We start from the raw sequence: 23,615 nt of genomic DNA on the forward strand, positions 1-23,615 counted from the left end.
TGACTAAGAGGCTGGGTCACCTTCCCCACAACCCCCTGGTCACCTGTTAGAACAGGTGGTTATCCATGGTATATCCAACCAGCTGGGGCCAGGACAGTAAAATGTGGGGTCCTCTTTTCTTTCTGTCCCTTTTCTTCCACTTGACATGGGCTGGTCCCTCCCAAAGTTTTCAATTTCAACTCCTGTCCATGAGGAAAAATTTGCCACACCCCGTGCCGTGGAGCAGTTGCCTCCTATTTGAGCTAAGTGTCTGGAGGAATGATTGGAAGCAGTATTTTGACTTTCTTGATCTTCTTTATGTCTTCTTCCTGTGTTATCCTTAGTGAGTCGTTCTTCCTCCATTTTCCTTTCTTGCCCTCCTTCTTCTCTGTTGCTCTTCTCTCTCACCTGCACCTTCGATTCACCCTGTGGGTCATCCCAGAGCCTCCTTAGCTTGAGTCCCTGCCTCTGAGAAACCTTTCAGTTCATCTGCCTGTGTACTCTTTTCTCTCTTTTTTTCCTTGTGGCTGGAAAGGTGTGAGGGAGAGAACTGGGCTGGAGCAGTCTTTCCTTTATCCTTTCATTCAGCTAATATTTGAAAACCTGCATTGTACAAGACTTTGTGCTGGGTGCTGGCTACCTGTAAACAAAACATCCAGGTGCTTTGTTTACTGGTGAGGAGTATAGGTAGGGAGACAATTTGTTTATTATTAATTATTTCAACAAATACTTATTGAGACTGGGTTACAGTGGTGGGTTTAGATGAAAACAAAAATGCTTCTTACTTTCATGGACCTTACAGTTTGGTAAGAAAGATACACATTAATTAGACAATTACACAAGCAAATGTTAAATTCCAGCTATGGTGAGTCCTATGGGGGAATGCTCCATAATGCTGTGAGAATATATACTAGGGGGATTTGTTCTGGTCTGGAGAGCCAGGGACGGCTTCCTTGAGGGAGTGAAGGGTGAACTGAGACCAGAGGACAAAGTAAGAATTAGCCGGGCTGCCGGGGGGAGAAGGAATGGCAGGGGCAAAAGTCCGGTGCTGAGAGGGTGCTCAGAGCTTTTGAGAAAGTGAAACCTTAGAGAACAGGGCAGAGTGACGCCGAATGAGGCTAGGCAGTCTGGGGTCAGACAGAGCAGAGCTTGGTAGGCCACGTTCAGGACTTTAGTCCTTGCCCCGTGAGCAATAAGATGCCTTTGAAGTGCTGTAGGCAGGAGAGGAAGGGGGAAAACATTTTTGTTTTTAAACACTAGTTTGAATGCTGTGGAGAATAAGTGGAGGTGGGAGGAGGTGTAAGGCTTAAGAAAGGATGTGGAGATGGCAGTTAGGAGGCTATAGCAGTAGTTTAGAAGGAAGGTTAGTTTGAGGGTGAGCAAGGATTTTAAGTTTCTAAATTTACTCTCACTTCTTATTAAATGCATTTATTTATCCCCCCCACTTTTTTTTTTTTTATGATTGTCATACGATAAAAGACACAAACACAATAAAACTTGTCCATTCCCATGAGCCTTAAATGAGTGGACTTATGCCAGAAAATCCAGATAAAGGAAATAACTGCAATCGAGTTCAAAAGCTAGCCCTGAGCTCCTGTGTTGAGGGGGCCTAGGCGTAAAAGGAAGTAGAATAGGTCATGTGATTGTTTAACAAAAGGACACATGCTAATTAAACAAGGGATATAATCTTTTCCTTACCATAAACATTTAAAATTACTTCATTGTAGAAATGACGTTAAACTGTCTGGGTAGCTCAAGGCCTCCACCCTTGAGATCATGGTCTGAATGCATTTTTGGTAGCGGGTCATATTAGCATTTCTAAAAGTGAAATTTTTAGAAAAGTAAAGAGCTAAACTAGATATATGCCTTTCATATTAGACCCCATGCTAAAGTTGGTGGGGAGAGGTGTGGAGGGGAAGCGTAGGATAATACCCATTGCTGTTGAGTTAATTCTGACTCATGGCGACCCTATGTGTGCAAAGTAGAGCTAGCTACCCCACAGGGTTTTCAAGGCTGTGACCTTTCAGAAAGCAGCTCGTCAAGCCTTTCTTTCAGGGTGCCTCTGGGTGGGTTTGAACCGCCAACCTTTCAGTTAGTGGTCAAGCACTTACCCATTTGTGCCATCGAGGGACTCCCATAGTGGAAGTAAAAAATGTAGATCCAGTAAGAAGCCTTAATGCAACCATAGGCACAGAGTAAACCCTTAATATATTTCTTCGAGGACCTTCTCTTATCATCCCAGATGCTTTTCTCCTTGTCTCTGTAGAAGCCATTTAATTTGTGTCTACAAATACTTTCCATAGAGGGGATAAGGGGGTACCATGTAAACTGTGTGCATAAACACGTACCAGTTGCCTCAAAATTACAAGGAGTGATAAGACTTCCGATTGGGTCATACACACAGACACACAGTGTAGGCAACTGAAAGGTGTTATTATTATTTATAGATGCATAGTTAGGGACAAAGAAGGCCACGCACAGAAGTGGCAGCTTTATTTCTCAGCTGTTCACATTCCAACCACTAAAACACACTTCCAGAGTCAAGAATGTTAAAAAAAATTTTTTTCAAATTATTTTAATGAAGTCATCTAGGGTTCCCAGTGACCTTTGTGAGTTCTCTGCCCCTCCGAGCACTCCCTTCCCAGCCTTGTACTCAGCTGACAGCCTCCGCTGTACTGCCTGCTCTCCTTGTATCATCTTAGGCCCAAAGGGTGCGGAAGGGTCCCAGGAGAGTCAGAGGGAGCAGTGCAGTTGGGAGCAGGAAGTTAGTTAAGTTCAGATTCTTGGGACGCAAAACCTCAGCTCTTGAGATGGTGGCATTAATCCATTTTTGGTAGTAGATCACACTGGCGTAGACCCCAGGAAGAGTTTGACCACATCCTGTTCCCCAGCTCACCAGTCCTATCTGGATCCACACATCGTCAATAAGACATGACAGAGGCCCCCCAGAATCACCCTAAGGGAGAGAGAAAGATCATGAGTCTAGTGAAAAGGGACCAGGAAGAGGAGAGGTCAGAAGGGATGGAGAGTTCCTTAAAACCAGGCAGTGAAGTCCACACGAAGCTCTGGAGGAAGCTGGCCTGCCCGCTGCGTTATGCGGCAGTTCCAGAATCAGAGTTTGAAATTGGCAGGGATCTTAGCTAAATAGGCCAGTAGTTTCAGAATGCTCTTCTACAATAAAGTTTTTGCCAATAATTGGTGAAACAAGAGAAATGTGATTAATAGGATGAGTTTCTCACTAAGGCTAAAATTTATTCAATTGAGTGAACTATTATTTTTCTGATCTTTTTCTTTAAATTCTTCCTACCTTTTTTTTTAGTGTTCAAATAATCCTTTTTTTAAAAAAATAACGGTGATAGTAGTTTGTAGTATGTTTCTCAATCTCTGTCTGTTTGTTTTTTTTTAATTAATTTTTATTAAGCTTCAAATGAACATTTACCATTCCAATCAGTCTGTCACATATAGGTTTTCTCTGTCTGTTTTTGTTGTAACAGCTTTATTGAGACCTAATTCACATACCATGTAAACTGTGTGTATAAACACACACCAAACCCATTGTGGTCAAGTTGATTCCAACTCATAGCAACCCTGTAGGACAGAGTAGAACTGCCCCATAGGATTTCCAAGGCTGTAAATCTTTACGGAAGCAGACTGCCACATCCTTCTCCTGCGGAGTGGCTGGTAGATTTGAACCAACCACTTTTTGGTTCACAGCCAAGCACTTAACCACTGCGCCACCAGGGCTCCAAACATACACCAGTCGCCTTAAAATTACAAGCAGCAGTAAGACTTCTGAGATGAGGACTCTACTCTCCAGTCCGATTGGATCATACACACAAGACACTTATACAGTATTGGCAATTGAAAGGCATTATTATTTATAGAAGGTAAATAGTAAACAACAAGAGCAGATTACATACAGAAAGCAAACAGTTGAAACAGGAACAGATTTGAGGTGAACTGGTCCCCTCAACCCCTGTGAGTACCCCACTTAGCATCATAGGGGAAGAACATTCTTATGTCTAAAAGGGGACCTGCTCACCCTTCCCAAATTACCCATGTCCATTTCTGTGTTCCTGGCCAGGCACACCTGGGTCAGGTGTCAGCAGGTGTCTCTCTCTCTCAGCAGGATGTGTAATCACTCATGTCACATACAGCGTAGCTGTGCTTGTTCTCTCTCTTTCTGGTTTTACTTGCCGGGATCTGTCCCATGTGCTTACTGGTCCAGCTCTCAACCAGCAGCTTCAGGACAACCCTAGGCCACTGCCGGGGTTAGGCTGGCATTATAATGGCTCTTGAGGCAACTTTTATGGGCAGCCCCTGTATGATACATGCCCAGGCCTCTGCGGGCCTCTTTTTGGCCCTCTCAGGTTATAGCTCTAAGCACAGCTGAAGCATCTGCCACTACCAAAGGCAGGCCACCTCGGCCCCCATGCCGCTACTTGCTCTGCTTGGGCATCTGCCAGAACAGGTGCAGGCTGTGGCTCTTTACCCTCTACAGGGCACAGTCTGTTCCAAGCTTGTTGAGTATTGTTGTCATGACGGGGTGTTAGATTTTGTCCAATGCTTTTTTGTTAGATGATTGTGTTTTTTTTTTCTTTCTTTATTCTATCAATATGGTATATAACATTTATAGGTTTTTGGATGTTAAACCAACCTCACGTTCCTGCAATAAATCCTGCTTAGTCATGGTATGATACCTCACTTCTTATACGTTGCTGGAGTTAGTTTGCTAGTAACTTCATTGAGGATTTTTGCACCTATATTCAAAGGACATATTTGTCTGTAGTTTTCTTTTCTTGTGATGTCTTTGTCTAGGTAATATTTGTTTTGTAGAGTAAGTTGGGAAGAGTTCCCTCTTCTGTTTTTTGGGAGAGCTTAGAATAATTGGTATTAATTCTTCTTTAAATGTTTGGTAGAATTTACCAGTGAAGCTGTGTGGTCTTGGGCTTTTCTTCATGGCTAAGTTGTTGTTTTTACAAATCACTAATTCAATCTCTTTACTTATTGTAGAGCTATTTAGATTTTCTATTTTGTTGCCAACATGTAAAAGCCAAATATCTGAAGACACTATAGAGTGACCAGGAGTAGACAGAAACTGGAGAGGAGTCAATTCTTGGAAGAAGAGAAGACACTGGGGTTTTCTTTTTAATGATTTTTTCCCCTGCATCAGGCCCTATTATCACCCTAGATGGTGACTGGGAACTTAAGTAGAAACCCACAGTTTCACCGGTTTGAGGAATCAGAGGACAGAGTTCAGGGCTAAAATAGCAGTTGGAAAGTGAAAGGAGAAATCCCACAAAGGAGAGAGTCACAGAGTGGGAGCCCCAAATTCTCCATATAAACTGCTGAAATCTCTCGCTAACCACTGAGCTACATACATCAGGGCAGGTTAGACTTCAGGTAGCCCAGCTAAGGCTAAAAGAACTGAATGGGGATTTCAGCCGCTGCCTACCACAGGAGAGACCCAATTTGGAATTTGAAGTCAGCCAAGTTAACCGCCTATTAAAATAAAAAATCAGCATTCTTCAGAGGAACATAACAATCATAGTCTCTACAACATATCACTGACAGGGTCCAGAATACAATCTAAAATTATTAGACATTAAAAAAAAAGGAAAATATTCCAAGAAAAACAGAAAAATGTTATTTGAGAAAAAGCAGTCAATAGAAATTAACTCTGAGATAACTCAGATTTTGAAATTAGCAAATAAGGAATTTAAAGCAGCTGCTAATACTGTGTTCAACAAATGTAAAGGAAAATATGCTCCTCATGAATACACAGATAGGAAATCTTGGCTCATATAGAAAATCATGTGTGTGTGTATAAAACCAAATGGATGTTTTAGAACTAAAAACCGAAGTATCTGAAATTTAAAAAAAAATGCACTAGATGAATTTAACAATGAAGTGTAGATGAAAGGGAAAAGAGGCACTGGTCCTGAATATAAATTTAAGTATCCAATTTGAAGGAGAGAAAAAAGGTTTAAAAGGGCTTGTTAAAAAGGTGTGACAATAGAAGGAAATGGGGCAAAGTAATATTTGAAGAAATGATGACTGAAGATTTCCTAAGTTTTAATGAAAGACATAAATGTATGGATTAAAAAAAAAAAGAATCTCCAATAGGGTAAATACAAAGAAAATCACATCTAGCACGCCATGTGCAAACTGCTGGCAGTCAAAGATAAAGAAAAAAATACAGAAAGCAGCCAGAGCAAAGCAACACATACACACAACAGTAGATGATTTTCCATCGAACAGTTATGATCAGAAGATGTTTGTAAATGCAGAATGAAATGTTCTTACTTTTTAAAATAAAATAGCAACTATGTGTCAGCCTGTCTGTGTATTAATGAAATTTTGCAAGTCTCTAAAAATCCAGCAAGCGTGGTTAACATTGACTTAGATCAACAGCCTTGTAGTTGAAGAAATTAAATTCATAGATACAGGTTAAGTATCCAGGGTCACACAGAGAATTAGTGTCAGGACTCTTGTCTTCTGACTCTCAATCCACTGATGTTTACAGATAGAAAAACCTAGTACCAAGTTAAAATATCACGTTAAAAAAAAAAAGCCTGAAGAGCAAACCCTAACCTTGCAACTGTCCTTCATACTGTTGGTATTACCAGCACAAATCATGTCTTCTTTGATGACTGGCTCTGAACCCGGAAGGAAGATACCAACTGGGTTGTAGAGTCGATCACAAGCCTGACGGTCAATAACGGGCACTTCTGCTTCCTGGAGAGTGGAATAGAAATCTGTACCTGTACAAACAGAAAGAATGAAAGGTAACAATAAGCTGAAAAGGTGTGAGGCAACGTTCCGTCATGATGTGCAGAATGGGAACCCAAGAGCAGAATATAAATCACTTTCTAATCACCTTTTGCTAATGGGAGGATCTTTTAGTACAGTTAATTTAAAACAACAGGTAATTGAAAATTATGTGTTTGACTTTGGAATGTTTGAGGTCTTTCCAACTTACAAATGTGAGGTATTCCTAATGTTCTAAATAAAGAGTAACTCTAATAATAAATCCTGATAGATTAAGTAAAAATGTGACTTCTGTTCTAAAACTTTCATTTCTCTGCCCCCAATTCCTGTCTTGTCTCTACTTCAGCCTGGGAAAGAGTTGAAACGACACTTTAAAAACAGATAAAAAACACCAGATTATCACCAAACTTTATATCTGGTTTATTAACTCCTGTTCGAGAGAGGTAATTATGTATTTAGATTGTTAGTACCCGCTTGTCCAGCTTTAGCTAGATTCTATGCAGGATATAAAAGTAAATAAAATAAACAAATAAATGTTAAAAAAAAAGATATTTTATTTGAAGACATAGATGATCATAGATAATATCAATAGGTTGACCTGGTTTTATTGAAAAATATTTGCGATAGTAATGATATGCCTAGAATGTGAATGTTCTGGAGTTAGGTATAAAAGGGCAAGGTATAAAATGATCCTTCTCACCATTCGTTTTCTTTGTTTCCCCCCATCCAGTCACCCAGCAAGAGGCTGGAATTGTCAAATGCTCTTTGATAGTGGGCAAGCAGATGGGCAGGATGAGAGATGTGAAGGTGACTCGGGAGTACAGTTTCAACAAAGCGATGTCTGCTGTTCTTTCTTTGAAGTTGGGGTGGATGATGATTTTGGACACATGGTACTGCAAGCCTTGACTTGAATCGTCTGCATGAATTGATCCCAGCCACACAGTGTATGTAAAAATAGTCCAGGTCCTAAGGGGAAGAGGAGGAGAAGAAAAGTGGAGCACGCTTTTGTGCTCCAGCTGGGTCAGAACAAGCTGCCCAGGCGTAGCAAGAAATCTCAAGTCAAGAAGGGGGGAAACAGACTGGTAATGAATGAGGGTGTTGCCATCTTGAATTAGGGTTGCTTTGTCTCTTTTTTTCCCCGCCCTACCCTATTCCCTCCCTTCCACCCTGACCACTGTTTTGTTGTCTTCTGTTTCTGTGGTCGCCTATTCTATGTTTATGACCAGCATTTTATTTTGTGCTCTCTCCCTGGTTCTCTCATTTGCCTCTCTCTTTCCTCAAGGTTTCAGCCATTACCTGTGTGCTCAATAGTCATCGTTCCTTATTGCCAGTTCTGATTTCTGTTCTCAGCACAAGACTTTTATTTCTAAATAAAGTTTTAAACCACAGTTATAAATATTCACAACTTAAGCCATCAAGTAGTTAGATCAGACTTAAAAAAAAAAAATTAAGCAGTTTTCTGCCCCACCACTCTCAATTCACTTTATCCAGAGACAGTTTCTTTCAACTCTTTTAGCTTTCTGTTAGCATCTGCCCCAGTATTTTCAAGAAGCCCTATATATTACTATTTCTCTATTTTTTCCCCCAGTTTAAGACTGTTAATTTTCTGCTGGGAAAGGTGAGGATTGAGCTTTTTTACACACTACTGCCCACCTCCCTCAACTTCCTTCCCAACCATCCTCCTGACCTAGTTATTATTGTAATTTTTTGTTAGGTCAGTAGTTAATGTGTATGTTCTTACAACTCTGTAAACATACTGGGTCACACTCTTAAAAAAGCCAAACATGTTGCCGTTGTGTTGATGCCGACTCATAGCGACCTTATAGGACAGAGTAGAACTGCCCCTTAGGGTTTCCAAGGAGCAGCTGGTGGATTCGAACTGCCGAGCTTTTGGTTAGCAGCTGTAGTTCTTAGCCACTGTGCCACCAGGCTCCCATTTGTGTCACCCAGGGGCCTTTGGTATGTATATACCCATCATCAATTCATCGTTCGTTCCCCGAATTCTCCACCGGAAGTTTAAATTTTCTCAGTACATTCAAAAATGTCAGGGGTTTTGTCAGTACTGTTTTTTTGGAGCCCTCTACCCTCTTGCCCCAATCTGAACTCTGCACAGCTGTCATCTTGGCACCTCCCTTTATGATTTTCTTCCAGGTTCTCTTCTGTGTTGTATACCCTCTTTCCCGAATCCCACGTTTTCCTGTTTTTTTTTTTTTTCCTCATTATTTATTTTGAGGAAGCATATTCTCCTATGGCTTCCTGAGAAAATGTGTATGAGAAGGAACATTTTTGCTGTTTTGCGTGTTTGAAAATGTCTGATTTCTACCACACACATGATTCATAGTTTGTATATGGATAGAATTCTAGGTTGGAAATAATTTTCCCTCAGCTTCTTGAAGTTGTTATTCCATTTTCTTTGAGCATTCAGTGTTGTTTATGAAAAATTTTGTCATTTTGATTTCTGCACGTGTTAGTTATCTGTTGCTGCATAACAAATTACCCTGAGGCTTAGTGGCTTGAAACAACAAACATTTATTTCATGGTTTCTGTGGGTCAGAAATCAGGTGTGACTTTGCTGGGTGCCTCTAATAAGGCTGCAGTCAAAGTAGGGGCTGCAGCCTCATCTCAAGGCTTGACTGGGGACAGTTTTTGTCCAGACTTACTTATATGACTCCTGACAGGCCTTGGGTCTCTACTGGCTGTTGGCTGGAGACATCAGTTCCTTGTCATGTGGGACTCACCATAGGGCTACTAACCACATGGCAGCAGTAACTCTGAGAGGGAGCCCAGAGAGTGTTCATGACCCAAAAAACTTAGAACAAATTCTCTAACGGAATTTTGGAGGTGGTTTTGCAAAAAATAATAGAAGCATCTAACATAGTACCTGTCTCCATAATTTCTTTTTCTACCTCTTTGCCCTGCCCCTCATAGCTCCTCGTTTTAGAATCCTTCTGACCTGCCAGCTTGCCACTTTCATTTTTCTCTTGGTTCATCCAGGAAGTCACTTGGATATCTATTGAAAACCTGTCTGCATGCAAGACACTAGTTAGAACTCACGCTGGTAAGCAGTGTGCTGCTGTCAGTATCCACTTCTCAGCGATGAGGGAACCTCCACAGATGTGGGTCTGGCCAAAGCGCAGGCTGACCTGCCAAGGCCAGTGTCCCTCAACAGCATCCTGGCCACCCACAATACGGCTTCTGTATGTAGGTCGCCCACACACTAGAGAGAAAAGAGAGGGAAATGTGGAAATCTGGGAGTTTTGTTCTTCTGGTCCCATCTTTGCAAAACAAAAACCCATTGCCCTCTAGTCGATGCCAACTTCTTGGTGACCTCATATGTTACAGAGTAGAACTGCTCCATAGAGTTTTTTTGGCTGTAATCTTTAGGAAGCAGATTGCCAGGCCTTTCTTCCGTGCCACTGATGGGTGGGTTTGAACCACCAACCTTTAGGTTAGTAGCTGAGTATAGCCATTTGCCACCCAGGGACCCCCCCATCTTCCATCATCCCCTAACTCCCATCCATTCCCACCACCTGAGCCCTCCCTAACTCCATATGCTATCCTGTTGCACTTCCAAACCCAGGAGTCCTGGCCTGAATTTGAGACCACTCACCAGATTGCAGATGTTTCTCTTTGAAAGAAGAGTGCCTTGGGTAAGACCCTAAGAAAGACATGCTGGGTTATTAATATGTAATAAAACATTTTATATCTACATTCATTGAACAGGAAGGCTTCCTATGTATTTAAATTCCTCTGATTGGCGTCAAAGGCCAAATTTCTACAAATGTCAAACCAATAGTGGAAATCTGGATAATTATGTACGTACCTGCTTCTTCAGCAATATGCATGGAACACGGTTTAACTATTACTTGATCATTCAGGGTTGTCATCAGGATTATCAGGTGTGTTAGGTTGTAAATAAAACGATGCCCTTAGATGCTTTTGAGGTTTATAAAGCATTTACCTTTTCACTGTTTTCTTTAGCTGAATTGACATTTTGCAATACTTGTATATTCTGCCCCTTTGCTAGCTGTTACCTTTTTGCTACTCTTAACCTACCCTGCTTTTAAATCACTGTTGGCCAGAAAAATAATGAACAGGCTTGTGTCTGAAGGCACTGAATTGAATTTGTACTTCTGGCCCCCTCTTCCTGGAATGCTCTCTTCCTAGATCCCTTTAGCTAACCACTTACCTTCTTCAAGTCTTTGCTCCGGTGACTCATTAGCGAGGCCTTCCTTGACTATTCTATTTAAAATTACAGCATGTTCCCTGCCCCTGTACTCTGGGTGTTCCTTTCCTTTTATAGTATTTTTCACCTTCTAAGTATTTTAATGTGTTGTACAGAGCCCTGGTGGCACAGTGGTTAAGAGCTCGGCTGCTGACCGAAAGGTTGGCAGTTTGAATCCACCAGCCACTCCATGGAAACTCTATGAGGCAGTTCTACTCTGTCCTATATAGGGTTGCTTTAAGTTGGAATCAACTTCATGGCAATGGGTTTTGGTAACTTTCTAAGAAGCCCTGGTGGTGCAGTGGTTAAATGCTCGGCTGCTGACCGAAAGGTTGGCAGTTTGAATCCACCAGCCACTCCATGGAAACTCTATGAGGCAGTTCTACTCTGTCCTATATAGGGTTGCTTTAAGTTGGAATCAACTTCATGGCAATGGGTTTTGGTAACTTTCTAAGAAGCCCTGGTGGTGCAGTGGTTAAATGCTCGGCTGCTAACCAAAAGGTTGGCAGTTCAAACCTACCTAGCAGCTCAACAGGAAAAAGATGTTTTTTTAGTCTACCCCCATAAAAATTACAGCCTAGAAAACCGTATGGGACAGTTTTACTCTGTCACATGGGGCCACTATGTGTGGAAAATCAACTCGACAGCACCTAACAACGTGTTATAATTTGCCTATTTGTATGTGCATTGATTACTGTTCAGTCCCAGTGTTTTGATTACTGCTAAATTCTGCCATTAGGGGTTCTGATGGTGCAATGGGTGAAGGGTTCAGCTGCTAACCGAAAGGTCGGCGGTTTGAACTTACCAGCAGATCTGTGGGAGAAGAGACCTGGTGATCTGCTCCTGTAAAGATTACAGTCTAGGAAACTCTACGGGGGCAGTTCTGCTCCGTCCTGTAGGGCTGCTGTGAGTCAGAATCAATTTGACGGCACACAACAGCATATCTAACCGTGAGCCTTGAAATGCTCCCTGGCGTACAGTAGCTCTCAGGACTATCTCAGGTCACCATACTCATAACTAACATCCTGTCAGTGAGGTGTCATGTTATCTTACATCATACTTTCTTTAATTTTTATGGTGGCAAAATGCATAGAACAAAACATTTCAAATATTTTCACATGTGAAATTCAGTGATATCAGTTACGTTCACTGCATTGTGCCATAGTCACCGCTATCCGTTTCCAAATTCTTTCATCACTTTTAACAAAGACTCTGCACCCCTGAAGCAATACCTCCCCGTTTCTCCCTCCCACACACCCCTGGTAACCACTAGTGAACACTGGTCTGTAAGCATCTGTCTGCTCTGGATATTTAGTACAAGTGGGGTCATACAGCATTTGTCCTTTTGGGTCTGACTTCACTCAGCGTAACGTTGTCAAGATTCATCCATGTGGTGCCATGTGTCGGAGCTTCATTTCTCTTTATGGCTGAATAATATTCCATTGTATGCGTATACCACATCTTATTTATACAGGATGCCTTCTCGAGCCAGAAACCCATGGCCTCCCCACCTCACCCCAGGGGCTACCTGAGATCCCCAGCAGAAGGGACAGCAGGAAGGCGTGCACAGCAGGGCCCATGTCTCTGTCTTCAGGATCAGCACGTCCTGTTTCTTGGACTCAGGCCCCCAGGGAGGAGCAGGCCAGGGAACCACAGAAGGGGGCCAACTGGCTTCTCCTCCTGGATAGATTCCTCTGCTTCACCCTTTCTCTTCTTCAGTCTTTGCCTGCCACCAGACTCTGAGGGATCAGACTTCAGAAATACAGCTGCAGGACTCAGAGGGAGGTGCTGGGGCCTGAGGCTCCCCCTGCTGTCTGGGGAGAGCGGGCGTCTTGGTGTCTGCCTGTTGGGTGGGGGATGGGTAGTGGGGGGTGGGTGCAGCAGCTTCCTGCCTAGGGCAGGTGTGAGAAGGTGATGGAAGAAGCGGGCCCTGTCTTTAGGTGAGAAGACCAAAGATGGGCAGGATTCCAGAGCAAGAAATGGAAAAGAGGAAAGGAACCCAGTACCTGGCTAATTTTTCCTCATGTCTTCGTTTTCATCTTTGTTACAGTGTCAGCCACAGGGTATGCTCCAAGTTGGGTTTCCTGAGAGATAGAGTCTAATCAGCAGTGTGTGTGTGCAGGAAGTTTATTGGGAGGTGGTCCGTGGTCTCAGGATCAACACCTGAGCGAGAGATGGGAAAGCGGGGTTGGGCCCAGGAGAGGTGGAACTTCAGTGCGCTTGTAGCAGAGGTCTCAGCCAACCCCACAGGTTGCCCTGGAGCTGGGCTGGCCCTTCAGAGGTGTCCTGAACTTAGGCCCTTGTACCTGTGCATAAATGGATGTGGGCATTACCTTGGGTGAGGCGGCTCTGCTGGCAGTGGAACTTAGCTGTCACCTGTCAGCAGCCAACACTCCTATCTGCTGAGGGAATGAGTGCTCAGCCTTGAAGGGGATCTGGGTGGCACCCCACAGCATCCATTGCAGAATCCTCTGTGTCTCTTATGCGTTCTGTACCAATTGTACTAGGCCTGTGGAGGACCCCTGGTGGTGCAATGGTTAAGCGCCTGGCCGCTGACCAAGAGGTTGGTAGTTTGAATCCACAGCCGCTCCTTGGAAACCCTCTGGGGCAGTTCTACTCTGTCCTGTAGGGTCGCTATGAGTCGGAATCAACTTGACGGCATTGGGTTTTTTTTTTTTTTTTTGGAGATCACTAACTGAAAGGTTGGTGATTCGAACCCACCCAGCGCTCCATGGGAGAAAGATGTGGTGATCTGCTTCCATAAAGATTAGTTTAGAAAACCTTCTGGGCAATTCTTTGTCACTTGGGGTTGCTATGAGTCAGAGTCAACTCAGTGGCATCCAGCAACAACAACAACAGGCCTGTGGAGGCAGAATTCCGTGGACTATTACAGCATGTTTTTGTTCTTTTGTGGCTTAAAATGTGGGAGGCTTGAAAGAAACATGTGAATATTTAAGAAATGAGAGAACAGAAAATGTAGCTATTTTGGTAAGGTTTATTCAGTTGCAGGCAGCAGAGACTCACTCAAGTTAGCTTGAACAGATAGGGGATTATTATTATTTTTACCCTATTTTTTTTTCTTGTATTTTAGATGAAGTTTTACAGAGAACACAAGTTTCTCATTAAACAATTAATACACATATTGTTTTGTGACATTGGTTGTCAACTCCACTGCATGTCAACACTCCCCTTCTGGACTTAGGTTCCCCATTACCAGCTTTCCTGTCAATAGGGAATTGTTTTAAAGATACTCATGGAATGATAGGAGTCCCTGGGTGATGCGAATGGTTAATGCTCTCATCTGCTAACTGAAAGGTTGGAGGTTTGAGTTCACCCAGAGGTGCCTTAGAAGAAAGGTCTGGCAATCTACTTCCAATAAATAAACACTGAAAACTCTACGGAGTACAGTTCTACTCCGGTACATGTGGGATTGCCATGAGTCAGAATTGACTTGATGACAACTATCTTTATGGAACAATGAGGAGCATAGGGTAATAAGGACCTTTGGAGCTATCGTAGGTCAGACCTGGAAACCAGAGCCAGAAGGGAGCCCTGGATTCATGATGGCTTGAGAGCTTCACAGCAGGAGTTCAGGCTGCTCATCCTGGCCTTCTGCCATTAGTGTGGCTCAAGCCCATTCCATGTCTTTTCCTTCTGCCCTACTACTAATTGTCCAAGTTTTTCCTTATTTTCAGTTCAGATTCCCAAGAAGTATTATTTGGTACAGATTGGCTTTTCTAGCAAGGACACAGGTTCATGATTATAGGTTAATGGTCTTTGGGTTAAGTGTCCATAAGTGTGGACCATAAGGGGGGAAGATAGAGATGTAGAAATATGGCCAGCTCTAAGCAGCAGGGAAGGAGCCCGGTTGCATAATGGTTACGCACTTTGCTGCTAACTGAAAGGTCAGTGGTTTGAGCCTACCAGTGGCTCCACGAGAGAAAAGATCTGGGAATCTATTTCCAAAAAGATTACAACCTAGGAAACCCTATGAGACAGTACTGCATCTGTACTAGAAGGTCACTCACTGTGTATTGGAATTGACTCAATAGCACATAACAACAATGACAAGCAGCAGGGACTGTGTGGCCAGGGAAGGTACGAAGTTTCCTGTATCTCAGTACAGTAGCATAAGGATGTTTACTTCTTTAAATACAGTAAGATTTTAGATGTGAATGCTTGAAAAAAAAAATTAATTCTTAATTTACTTGATTACTGACTGCCACACTATGAATTCTAATCTTGCTTATGTTTTTAGATCCACTTGTCTTCATTTGTGTCTGCTTGACTGGGATTAAAATCTCCTACTAGTGTTGCATTCGACTTAGTTTCTCCCTACATTTTTAACGGTTCTTGTTTTATCTATCCTATTTGTATTATTTTTATGATTTACACATTCACTCTTGTTATGTTTTTGTCACTAACAGCACTTTTTTTATCAATATATAATGACTCTCTTAGTACTTTTCACCTTAATTCTTTCTGAAATTAATATTGCAACCTGTGAGTTTTTTTCTTCATTTAATTGAGGAAAAAGGTTTCTTATTCATTCACAACCATCCATGTGGGTATTCCAATTTATGGTATCCACAGGCAACTTAAGTATTTAGGTAATTAAGTATAGCTTTTTAAAAAATCTCTAACCCCTGTTAGAGATTTGCCTTCAAGTCAAGTTCGTAGTCAAGTTATCGTATTAGTGATTTTGCAGAGACACCGAGATTGTACACGTCTTTCTGTTGACTTGTCACAGAAGAAAAATTTGACAAGGCACTCCTTTCCCCCTGAAGATTTTGTGGCTGTCCCAGGTCTTTGGGCTTTTATACCCCTGAACAAATCAGAATTCACTGATTTATACTCTTTAAATGTAACTTACATGATTAATTGGATTGCCCGCAGAATCTTTTCTTCTCTATTTTATTTAAATATTTTACAAAAACATCACATCCAAAAAGAAGAAAGGGCCAAAATCAAAACGTTAACCCTACAACTCAAACAAATAGAAAGACAGTAGCAAAAGAAGCCCACGAGCACCAGAAAAAAGGAAATAATAAAAATTAGAGCAGAATTAAATAGAGAATAGAAAAACAATTGAAAGAGTTAACAAGACCAAAAGCTGGTTCTTTGAAAAAAATCAACAAAATCGATAAACCATTGGCCAAACTGACAAAAGAAAAACAGGGGAGGACTCAAATACCCTGAGTAGGAAATGGGATGGATGATATCACAACAGACCCAACTGAAATTAAAAAAATCATGACAGAATACTATGAAAAATTATACTCCAACAAATTTGAAAACCTAGAGAAAATGGGCAAGTTTCTAGAAACACACTAGCTACCTAAAGTAACACAAACAGAAGTAGAACAACTAAATAAGCCTATAACGAAAGAAGAAATTGAAGAGGTAATTTAAAAACTCCCAACAAAAAAAAAAAAGCACCAGCCCTGACGGCTTCACTGGAGAGTTCAACCAAACTTTCAGTGAAGAGTTAACACTAGTACTACTAAAGGTATTTCAGAGCATAGAAAAGGATGGAGTACTCCCAAACTCATTTTATGAAGCCAGCTTAACCTTGGTACCAAAACCAGGTAAGGACACCACAAAAAAAGAAAATTACAGACCAGTATCCCTCATGAACATAGATGGAAAGATCCTCAACAAAATTCTAGCCAATAGAATTCAACAACATATCAAAAAAATAACTCACTGTGACAAAGTGGGATTCATACCAGGTATGCAGGGGTGGTTCAACATTAGAAAAACGATTGGTATAATCCATCACATAAATAAAAGATAAGAACCACATAATCTTATCAATTGATGCAGAAAAGGCATTTGACAAAGTCCAACATCCATTCATGATAAAAACTCTCAGCAAAATAGGAATAAAGGGAAATTCCTCAGCATAATAAAGGGCATTTATACAAAGCCAACAGCCAACATCATCCTAAATGGAAAGAGTCTGAAAGAATTCCCCTTGAGAATGGGAACCAGACAAGGATGCCCTTTATCACTACTCTTATTCAACATTGTGCTGGAGGTCCTAGCCAGAGCAATAAGGCAAAAAAAAAAAGCATCCAAATTGGTAAGGAAGAAGAATTGGTAAGAAAAGTACTGGAACTAATAGAAGATTTCAGCAAAATATCAGGATATAAGATAAACATACAAAAATCAGTTGGATTCCTCTACACCAACAAAGAGAATTTCGAAGAGGAAATCACCAAATCAATATGATTTCCAATAGCCGCCAAGAAGATAAAATGTTTAGGAATAAATCTGATGAGAGAAGTAAAAGACCTATACAAAGAAAACTACAAGACACTACTGCAAGAAACCAAAAGAGACCTAACCTACATAGCGTAAGTGGAAAAACATACCTTGGCTGTGGATAGGAAGACTCAACACTGTGAAAATGTCAGTTCTACCCGTAGCGATCTACAGATACAGTGCAATCCCGATCCAAATTCCAAGAACATTTTATAACAAGATGGAGATACAAATCATCAACTTCATATGGAAAGGGAAGAGGCCCTGGGTAAGTAAAGCATTACTGAAGAAGAAGAAAAAAGAGGGAGGCTTCACAGTACCTGATTTTAGAACCTATTATACCGCCACAGTAGCCAAAACAGCCTGGTATTGGTACAACAACATATACATAGACCAATGGAGCAGAATTGAGAATCCAGGCATAAATTCATCCACCTGTGAGCAGCTGATATTTGACAAAGGCCCAAAACCCATTAAATGGGGAAAAGACAGTCTCTTTAGCAAATGGTGCTGGCATAACTGGATACCCTCTGCAAAAAAAAAAAATGAAATGAGACCCATACCTTACACCATGCACAAAAACTAACTCAAAATGGATCAAAGACCTAAATAGAAAATTTAAAATGATAAAGATCATAGAAGAAAAAATAGGGACAGCACTAAGAGCCCTAATACATGGCATAAGCAGAATACAGACCATAACTAACAATGCACAAACACCAGAAGAGAAACTAGATAATTGGGTCCTAAAAATCAAATGCTTGTACTCATCAAAAGACTTAACCAAAAGAGTGAAAAGACATCCTACAGGCTGGGAAAAAATTTTTGGCTACGACATATCTGATCATTGTCTAATCTCTAAAATCTCCAAAAATACTGCAAAACTTCAGCAACAAAAAGGCAAATAACCCAATTAAAAAATGGGCGATGAATATGAACAGGCACTTTACCAAAGACGATATTCAGATGGCTAACATGAGGAAATGCTCACAATCATTAGCCATTAGAGAAATGCAAATCAGAACTACAATGAGATACCATCTTACTCCAACAAAGCTAGCATTAATCCAAAAAACACAAAATAATAAATGTTGGAGAGGTTGTGGAGAGACTTGAACACTTATATACTGCTGGTAGGAATGTAAAATGGTACAACTACTTTGGAAATCGATTTGGCACTTTCTTAAAAAGCTTGAAATAGAAGTACCCTATGATCCAGCAGTCCCACTCCTTGGACTGTTTCCTAAACAAATAAGAGCCGTCACACAAATATATATATATGCATAACCATGTTCACTGCAGCATTGTTCACAATAGCAAAAAGATGGGAACAACCTAGGTGTCCATCAACAGATGCATGAACAAATTGCAGTATATTCATACAATGGAGTACATCACAGCGATAAAGAGCAATAAGGAATCCACAAAACATCTCACAACATGAATGAATCTGGAAGGCATTATACCGCATGAAATTAGTGACAAAAGGACAAATACTGTATGAGACCACTATTATAAGAGCTCAAGAAAAGGTTTAAATAGAAGAAAATGTTCTTTGATGATTACGAGGATGGGGAGTGAGGAAGAGGGGAATTCACTAACTGGATAGTAGACAAAAATTATCTTAGGTGAAGGGAAGGACAACACACAATACAGGGGAAGTTAGCACAACTGGACTAAATCAAAAGCTAAGAAGTTTCCTGAACACAGCCAAATGCTTCAAGGGACAGAGTAGCAGGGGCTGCAGTCTGGGGACCATTGTTTTGGGGAACATATAGGTCAATTGGCATAACAAAGTTTATTAAGAAAATGTTCTGCATCCCACTTTGGTGAGTGGCGCCTGGCGTCTTGAAAGCTTACAGACGGCCATCTAAGATGTATCAATTGGTCCCAACCCACCTGTAGCAAAGGAGAATGAAGAACACCAAAGACACAAGGAAAATATTAGCCCAAGAGACAGGAAGAGCCACATAAAAATCAGAGACTCCATCAGCCTGAGACCAGAAGAACCAGATGGTGCCCAGCTACCACCAGTGACCACCCTGACAGGGAACACAACAGAGCCCCTGATGGAGCAGGGGAAAAGCGTGGTGCAGAACTCAAATTCACGTAAAAAAGCCAGACTTAATGGTCTGAGGGAGACTAGAGGAACCCCAGAAGACATGGCCCCCAGACTCCATGTTAACCCAGAACTGAAACCATTCCTGAAGCCAACACTTCAGACAAAGATTAGACTATAAAACATTTATTTTAAAAAAAAGTGAAAGTAAAACAGAACAAAACATGTCTTGGTTTTGGTCTGTGTTAAACTTAGTTGGAAATGAACTCTGTTGGAAGTAGCCAAGGCATCAGCTCCTTATTCTGAAAATTAGCAAGTCAAAGCAGAGTTCTGCTTTTCCTGTACGAACTGTATTTCCGAATACCGTAACAAAATAGGCTTAGCTGATGGGAGAAGACCAGCTAATAAATGCATTTGGACTGCTAGAATAAGAAAATCACCATTCGCAGCCCCTAATGAAATCATTGATTCAGGGAATGCTTATCAGTAGTTGAAAGCCTTAGATGAAAGGTTCGTGAAGGGATCAGGCTGTTAACCGTCTGAACCCCCTGATAATTTTAGCATCACTAAAAGTGGGACAACCCAGATGTTATATGCCTCCTGATGTGACATGGTATGAAGCCCACAGCACTGCCTTCCAACTGTTTTTATCAAAAATAGTTCAACCCGAATCTCTAAAGCGAATTTCCATTTATAGCAAATCCAGGGGATAGAGGAAATAAACTTTGACACAAGGAAGCAAATAATGAAATTCAGAATGTGAGACATTTTATTAAACAACCACCCTGGTTTCTATGACATGTCGATGTATAAGGGCAAGAGGGAAGGAGGATTGGGCTGTATTAAAGAAACTTAAGAGACAAGTGTGTGTGGACCTTGTTTGGACCCTGATGTAATAACAAACTGACTCTGAAAAGACGGTCTGATACAATCAAGGGAATTTGAGAATTAACTGAGTATTAAATGTATGAAGGAATTATTGTTAATCTTTAACAAGTGTGGCAGTGATGTTGGGTTATGTGAGGCAAAGTCCATTTTTAAAGGGAGGATTGGGAACTGATGAGTCCTTTCTAAATCTAGGCTAGATTCTTATTATTTGGGGAAAATCTCTGGTTTTCAGCCCACAGTGCTATTCTTTCTTTTTTACAGGGACCTTAAGTCACATTTGCTCTTGTCGTTGTTTGCCGTGGAGTTGATTCCGACTCACAGAAACCCTGTAGGACAGAGTAGAACTGCCCCATAGGGTTTGCTATGTTGTAATCTTTACAGGAGCAAATCTCCAGGTCTTTTTCCCCCTCTGAAAAGCTGCTGGTGGGTTTGAACTGCCAGCCTTTTGGTTAGTGGCCCAGTGCTTAACCACTATGCCACCACGGCTCCTCCTTTCCCCTTAAGACCTGAGTTTTCCTATTGTACCGTGAAGGCATTAGATTCAGTTGATGATCTTGAAGATTTCTTACAGATTAATAGTGAGGTATACTTACTTTACACCACAGTCTTTATCTATTGCCTCTATTATCCCCCTACAAGTAATTCCTTATTTTTGGATTAGCTATCAAGAAGCATGTTCAGTCTGCCATTTTACTGCTTCCTTGGTTCTTCTCCTAAGATAAGGAAAAGCCAGGGGCCAAGGAGTTGGAAGCAGGAGAGTAGGTACTTGAGGACCTTTGCTTAAAAGACAGCTCTTATATAACAGCTTTCTGCCTGTCTCAATCGAAATACTCTCATGATAACTGTGGTTTGGGAGGTACAGTGCGGTGGTGTTAAGAGCTTTACTTTCTCACTATGTGGCCATGGGCAAGTCACTTACTTCTCTGTCTTTGAAATATAGGAATTGTAATATCCCACAAGAGTTTTGCAAGGATTAAATGAGATATTATATGGCAAGTACTTAGCGTGGGTCTGGCCTGTTTGAGCATGCAATAATAAATAGTAGCTACTGTTTTACGCCTACAAGGAAGACCAGTTAATACGACTATTATTCAAATTTACACACCAACCACTGGGGCCAAAGATGAAGAAATAGAAGATTTTTATCAGCTGCTACAGTCTGAAATTGATCGAACATGAAATCAAGATACATTGATAATTACTGGCGATTGGAATGCAAAAGTTGGAAACAAAGAAGAAGGATCAGTAGTTGGAAAATATGGCCTTGGTGATAGAAACAATGCCAGAGATCGAATGATAGAATTTTGCAAGACCAGCGACTTCTTCATTGCAAATACCTTCTTTCACCAACATAAACGGCTACTATACACATGGACCTCGCCAGATGGAACACACAGAAATCAAATTGACTACATCTGTGGAAAGACGATGGAAAAGCTCAATATCATCAGTCAGAACAAGGCCAGGGGCTGACTGTGGAACAGACCATCAATTGCTCATATGCAAGTTGAAGCTGAAACTGAAGAAAATCAGAGGAAGTCCACGAGAGCCAAAATATGACCTTGAGTATATCCCATCTGAATTTAGGGACCATCTCAAGAGTAGATTTGACGCATTGAACACTAGTGACCGAAGACCAGATGAGTTGTGGAATGACATCAAGGACATCATCCATGAAGAAAGCAAGAGATCTCTGAAAAGATAGGAAAGAAAGAAAAGACCAAGATGGATGTCAGAGGAGACTCTGAAACTTGCTCTTGAGCATCGAGCAGCTAAAGCAAAAGGAAGAATTGATGAAGTAAAAGAACTGAACAGAAGATTTCAAAGGGCCTCTCGAGAAGACAAAGTAAAGTATTATAATGACATGTGCAAAGAGCTGGAGATGGAAAACCGAAAGAGAAGAACACGCTTGGTGTTTCTCAAGCTGAAAGAACTGAAGAAAAATTCAAGCCTTCAATTGCAATAGTGAAGGATACCATGGAGAAAATATTAAATGACGCAGGAAGCATCAAAAGAAGATGGAAGGAATACACAGGGTCAGTATACCAAAAAAGAATTAGTCAATATTCAACCATTTCAAGAGGTGGCATATGATCAGGAACCGATGGTACTGAAGGAAGAAGTCCAAGCTGCTCTGAAGGCATTGGCAAAAAACAAGGCTTCAGGAATTGATGGAATATCAATTGAGATGTTTCAACAAACAGATGCAGCACTGGAGGTGCTCACTCGTCTATGCCAAGAAATATGGAAGACAGCTTCCTGGCCAACTGACTGGAAGAGTTCCATATATATGCCTAGTCCCAAGAAAGGTGATCCAACCGAATGTGGAAATTATAGAACAATATCGTTAATATCACACGCAAGCAAAATTTTGCTGAAGACCATTCAAAAACGGCTGCAGCAGTATATTGACAGGGAACTGCCAGAAATTCAGGCTGGTTTCAGAAGAGAACGTGGAACCAGGGTTATCACTGCTGATGTCAGATGGATCCTGGCTGAAAGCAGAGAATACCAGAAGGATGTTTACTTGTGTTTTATTGACTATGCAAAGGCATTCGACTGTGTGGATCATAACAAACTATGGATAACACTGCGAAGAATGGGAATTCCAGAACGCTTAATTGTGCTCTTGAGGAACCTTTACATAGATCCAGAGGCAGCCGTTCGGACAGAACAAGGGGATACTGATTGGTTTAAAGTCAGGAAAGGTGTATGTCAGGGTTGTATTCTTTCACCATACCTATTTAATCTATATGCTGAACAAATAATCCGAGAAGCTGGACTATGTGAAGAAGAATGGGGCATCAGGATTGGAGGAAGACTCATTAACAACCTGTGTTATGCAGATGACACAACCTTGCTTGCTGAAAGTGAAGAGGACTTGAAGCACTTACTAATGAAGATCAAAGATCATGCCTTCAGCATGGATTACACCTCAACATAAAGAAAACAAAAATCCTCAAAACTAGACCAATGAGCAACATCATGATAAATGGGGAAAAGATTGAAGTTGTCAAGGATTTCATTTTACTTGAATCCACAATCAACACCCATGGGAGCAGCAGTCAAGAAATTAAAAGATGCATTGCATTGGGCAAATCTTCTGCAAAGGACCTCTTTGAAAGTGTTGAAGAGCAAAGATGTCAGCCCGAAGACTAAGGTGCGCCTGACCCAAGCCGTGGTATTTTCAATTGCATCATATGCATGTGAAAGCTGGACAATGAATAAAGAAGACCGAAGAAGAATTGACGCCTTTGAATTGTGGTGTTGGCGAAGAATGTTGAATATACCATGAACTACCAAAAGAACGAACAAATCTGTCTTGGAAGAAGTGCGGCCAGAATGCTCCTTATTGGCAAGGATGGTGAGACTGTGTCTTACATACTTTGGACATGTTGTAAGGAGGGATCAGTCCCTGGAGAAGGA

General features: G+C 41.3%; 2 protein-coding genes across 2 annotated transcripts in view; one reads left to right on the forward strand and one right to left on the reverse strand.

The window, feature by feature from the left end:
- The window catches only part of SH3D19 (SH3 domain containing 19), a 230,441-nt gene that overhangs the window by 32,798 nt on the left and 174,028 nt on the right, over positions 1-23,615 (forward strand). The window lies entirely within an intron of this gene.
- Positions 2,678-12,555, reverse strand: PRSS48 (serine protease 48). The gene is made up of 5 exons (XM_049852796.1): positions 12,504-12,555; positions 9,805-9,967; positions 7,451-7,716; positions 6,574-6,743; positions 2,678-2,935 (listed from the first exon to the last, which is right to left on the reverse strand). Exons 1-5 carry the CDS (start codon positions 12,553-12,555, stop codon positions 2,678-2,680), a joined length of 909 nt encoding a protein of 302 aa, XP_049708753.1.

The sequence above is a fragment of the Elephas maximus genome, chromosome 13 (assembly GCF_024166365.1).
Source record: "Elephas maximus indicus isolate mEleMax1 chromosome 13, mEleMax1 primary haplotype, whole genome shotgun sequence".
NCBI lineage: Eukaryota > Metazoa > Chordata > Mammalia > Proboscidea > Elephantidae > Elephas > Elephas maximus.